The 3009-nt window shown below is 47.7% G+C and overlaps 1 protein-coding gene across 1 annotated transcript in view; it reads left to right on the forward strand.

Moving 5' to 3' along the window:
• The first annotated feature begins 528 nt into the window (after positions 1-528).
• The window catches only part of LOC105300161, a 26993-nt gene continuing 24512 nt past the window's right edge, over positions 529-3009 (forward strand). Inside the window, exons 1-2 of the mRNA XM_023537907.1 lie at positions 529-534; positions 1697-1823. Coding sequence (XP_023393675.1) covers positions 529-534; positions 1697-1823 — 133 coding nt within the window. The remainder of the gene's footprint in view (positions 535-1696; positions 1824-3009) is intronic.

Raw genomic sequence — 3009 nt, forward strand, 5'->3', positions numbered from 1 at the left:
GTCTTCCTGTAGCAGAGGCTGATCCAGTTTGTAGTTCTCTTAACACTTGCCAGACCAGTTTCATCAGAAACGTCCGTGCCAGGCAGCTGGTGCAGAGTCTCTGTCCCCTGACTCTGGGGGCAGGGTCCTGCAGATGTCACTCCTGTGGTACCTTAGAGCCCTGAGTGTCAGTGTGGGCCTTGGACCAGCAGCGTCAGCATCAGCTGGGAACTTGTTAGAGATGCAGAGTTCTAGGCCCATCCCAGACCAGTCCGAGGCCCAGGGTCAGGCTCAGCCGGCTGTTTTAGCAAGTCCTCCAGGCAGTTCTAACATTTAAGAACTGTGGCCTTAGAGTTCTCTCTTTACCAGCTCGGTTATCTAGATAACTTTATATGGAGCTGGCAATTCCTTACATTCCGAAATACATTGAATTTCCTCTGTTAAAGTAACTGGTGTGGTTTCTGTCTCCTCACTGGACCCTGACTGATCTAGAGCCTGCTACAATAATACAAGTCAGAGATGAAGATTGTCCAAACCAGAGCAGCGGGAATGGGGGTGAGTGGGAGTAGGGGCGGGGGGTTGGAGAAGAGGTGAGAGACAGAAGATGTTTACACGGTCTTGATTACTATTTGGGAGGAGGGAGGACAGCTCCCAGGTTCTTGGCCCGAGTCCCAGATGGAGTGTGGTGCCCATTCATAAAACACAGGCACTGTAGGAGAAGGGGCGGGGGTGGGGTAGAGGACAAGATCAATTTGCTTTTGGATTTGATCAGATTCCAAGTGAGATACTCAGGTGCAGACGTCCCATAGGCAGTTGGCTATAGGGTCTTGAGCTCAAGGGAGAGGTCTGGATAGAAATCGAGGTTTGGGACTGATCAGCATCCAAGTGGCAACTGAAGCCGTGGGCCTGGATGAGTCTTCCCAAGGAGCCAAGCAGCATGAGAAAAAGATCCTCTAGCCAGGTGTCCTCGGAGTAGAGATCAGGACAGACCCTGAGGAGGGATAGGCAGGGTGGTGGGAGGAGAGTCAGAGGGATGAAGAGTTATAGAGGGCGGGGGACAAGGGAGGTTCAAGAAGCTGGGTCAAGTGTAGCCGAGAGGCCAAGGAGGTGTATTAGCCAGGCCTTTTTTTTCCTGTATCCTGGTGTTTTGGCATCTGGGGCCTCGCAGACCCTGGAGGGACTGCCCTTGCCAGGACTGGCCAGCTTCTAAGGGTAGTAAAGAACTCACCCATGAGCACGCCTTTCAGATACGAACGAACCCATCCAGAGCCCCCGCCCAGCTCCTCTATGAGGCTCTCACACTCTGGGCCACTAGCTGCCTGCTCTAATCACCCCAGGGCCGGGTCCCAGATGACTGGGGGATACCCCGTGCCTCCTTATTGCACAAAAGGTAGCAAACTCTGCATGGCAGTTAGCACCTTGCCTTTTTCACGGAACTGTATCTTAAGCACGCACACACACACATCTTGTGTATATGTAATCCTAATATATCTTACTTCCTTTCGTAGCTGTATGGCATTCTATCTGGGGTCGATGCAGCGTCGTCGATTTAACCAGCGCCCTATTCATGGCCACTTCCGTCGTGTCCAGGTTTTGCCGTCACAAATCGTGCTGCAGTGAAGAGACACATTCCTATGGCATTGCATTTCCCCATCTGCGTGTCTGTGCCGTGCAATCCTAGACGTGGGGTTGCTGGGTCAGAGGGCGAGTTTGCTAGGTATTGCCAGGTGCTCCTCCACGGTGCTTGTCCGTCTCTGCGTTTCACCAGCAGCGTGTGAGAACCCCTCTATCCTCACAGCATTGCCATTGGCACATTGTCGAACATTTGGATTTTTGCTCATCAGGTAGGTGAGAAAAAGGATCTCAGTATAGCTGTAACTTTTTTTACTCTGTGTGAGGTTGAGCATATTTTTATATACGTGGGGACATTTGCATTTTTTACTGTGAACTCTGTTCACATACCTTTCCCGCTTTCAAGAGGTTTCTTAGTCTTTTTTTTTCCATCGGTTTTTAGATACGCTTTATATGTTAGGGACACTAATCCTTTGCCACGTAAGCTGTACGTGTTTTCCTTGTTTTGTCATCTGTAGTTTTTAGTTTGCGTATGGCGGGTTTATTTTTTGGAACTAGAAAAGGTTTTCCTTTTTGTTTAGCTATTTAACAAAATTCTCTTTTATTGCTTTTGGGTTTCGATGAATAATTTAGAAAATTTACCCCAATTTCAGGCCATGAGGGCAATCACCAGTGTTTTCTTTTATTACTTGCGAGGTGGCACTTTTTCACTTAGATCTTAGATACACTTGGAATTTAATCTGGCATCCAGTGCGAGGATTGAATTCATGCTTTGCTTTTGGGTTATCAAGCTGTTCTAATAGTGCTGCATAAAAAACTTCCCTAAAGTCCCCCCCCCCCGAATTCAAAACTATTACGTTAATTATATCATAGAATACATTCCATGAGCAAATGCTTCTATTTCTGGATTTTCTAATCCTTCCCTTGATCTGTGTGCTTAACTCATGAATCCATGACATTGTTTTATATTGTTTTTAACATCTGGTAGAGCTACGGCCTCACTTCTCCTCCTCCCCCTTTTTTTGCCTGTTGTCCTTCTCAATGAACTTTATAATCAAATTGTCTAGCTCTAGAGGAAACCCCAATGACATTTTTATTCGGATCGAGATACATTTGTATATGAACTCAAGGGCTTTGTAATGTTGGCACAGTCTTGGTTTCCATCCCTGGAATCCAGGCGCCATCTGGTGGCTACTGTGTGCAACAGCAATATTTTCTTTTAAAAAGCACTCAAAGCTGTAAATATCATCACACATACTTTCTGTGGGTCAAGTATTGAGTTGGTGGGGGGTGGTCTCTGGATGGTTCTGGCTCGAAGCCCTATCAGTGAAGATGTCAGCCAGGCCTGCGGTCATCAGAAGGCTTGACTGGGGCCGAGGGTATCCCCTCTCAAGGTAGGTCATTCACATGCCTGGAAGACAGTGCTGTTCGTTGACAGGAGGTCTCAGTTTCTCACTG

The sequence above is a fragment of the Pteropus vampyrus genome, unplaced genomic scaffold (genome assembly GCF_000151845.1).
Source record: "Pteropus vampyrus isolate Shadow unplaced genomic scaffold, Pvam_2.0 Scaffold203, whole genome shotgun sequence".
Lineage (NCBI taxonomy): Eukaryota > Metazoa > Chordata > Mammalia > Chiroptera > Pteropodidae > Pteropus > Pteropus vampyrus.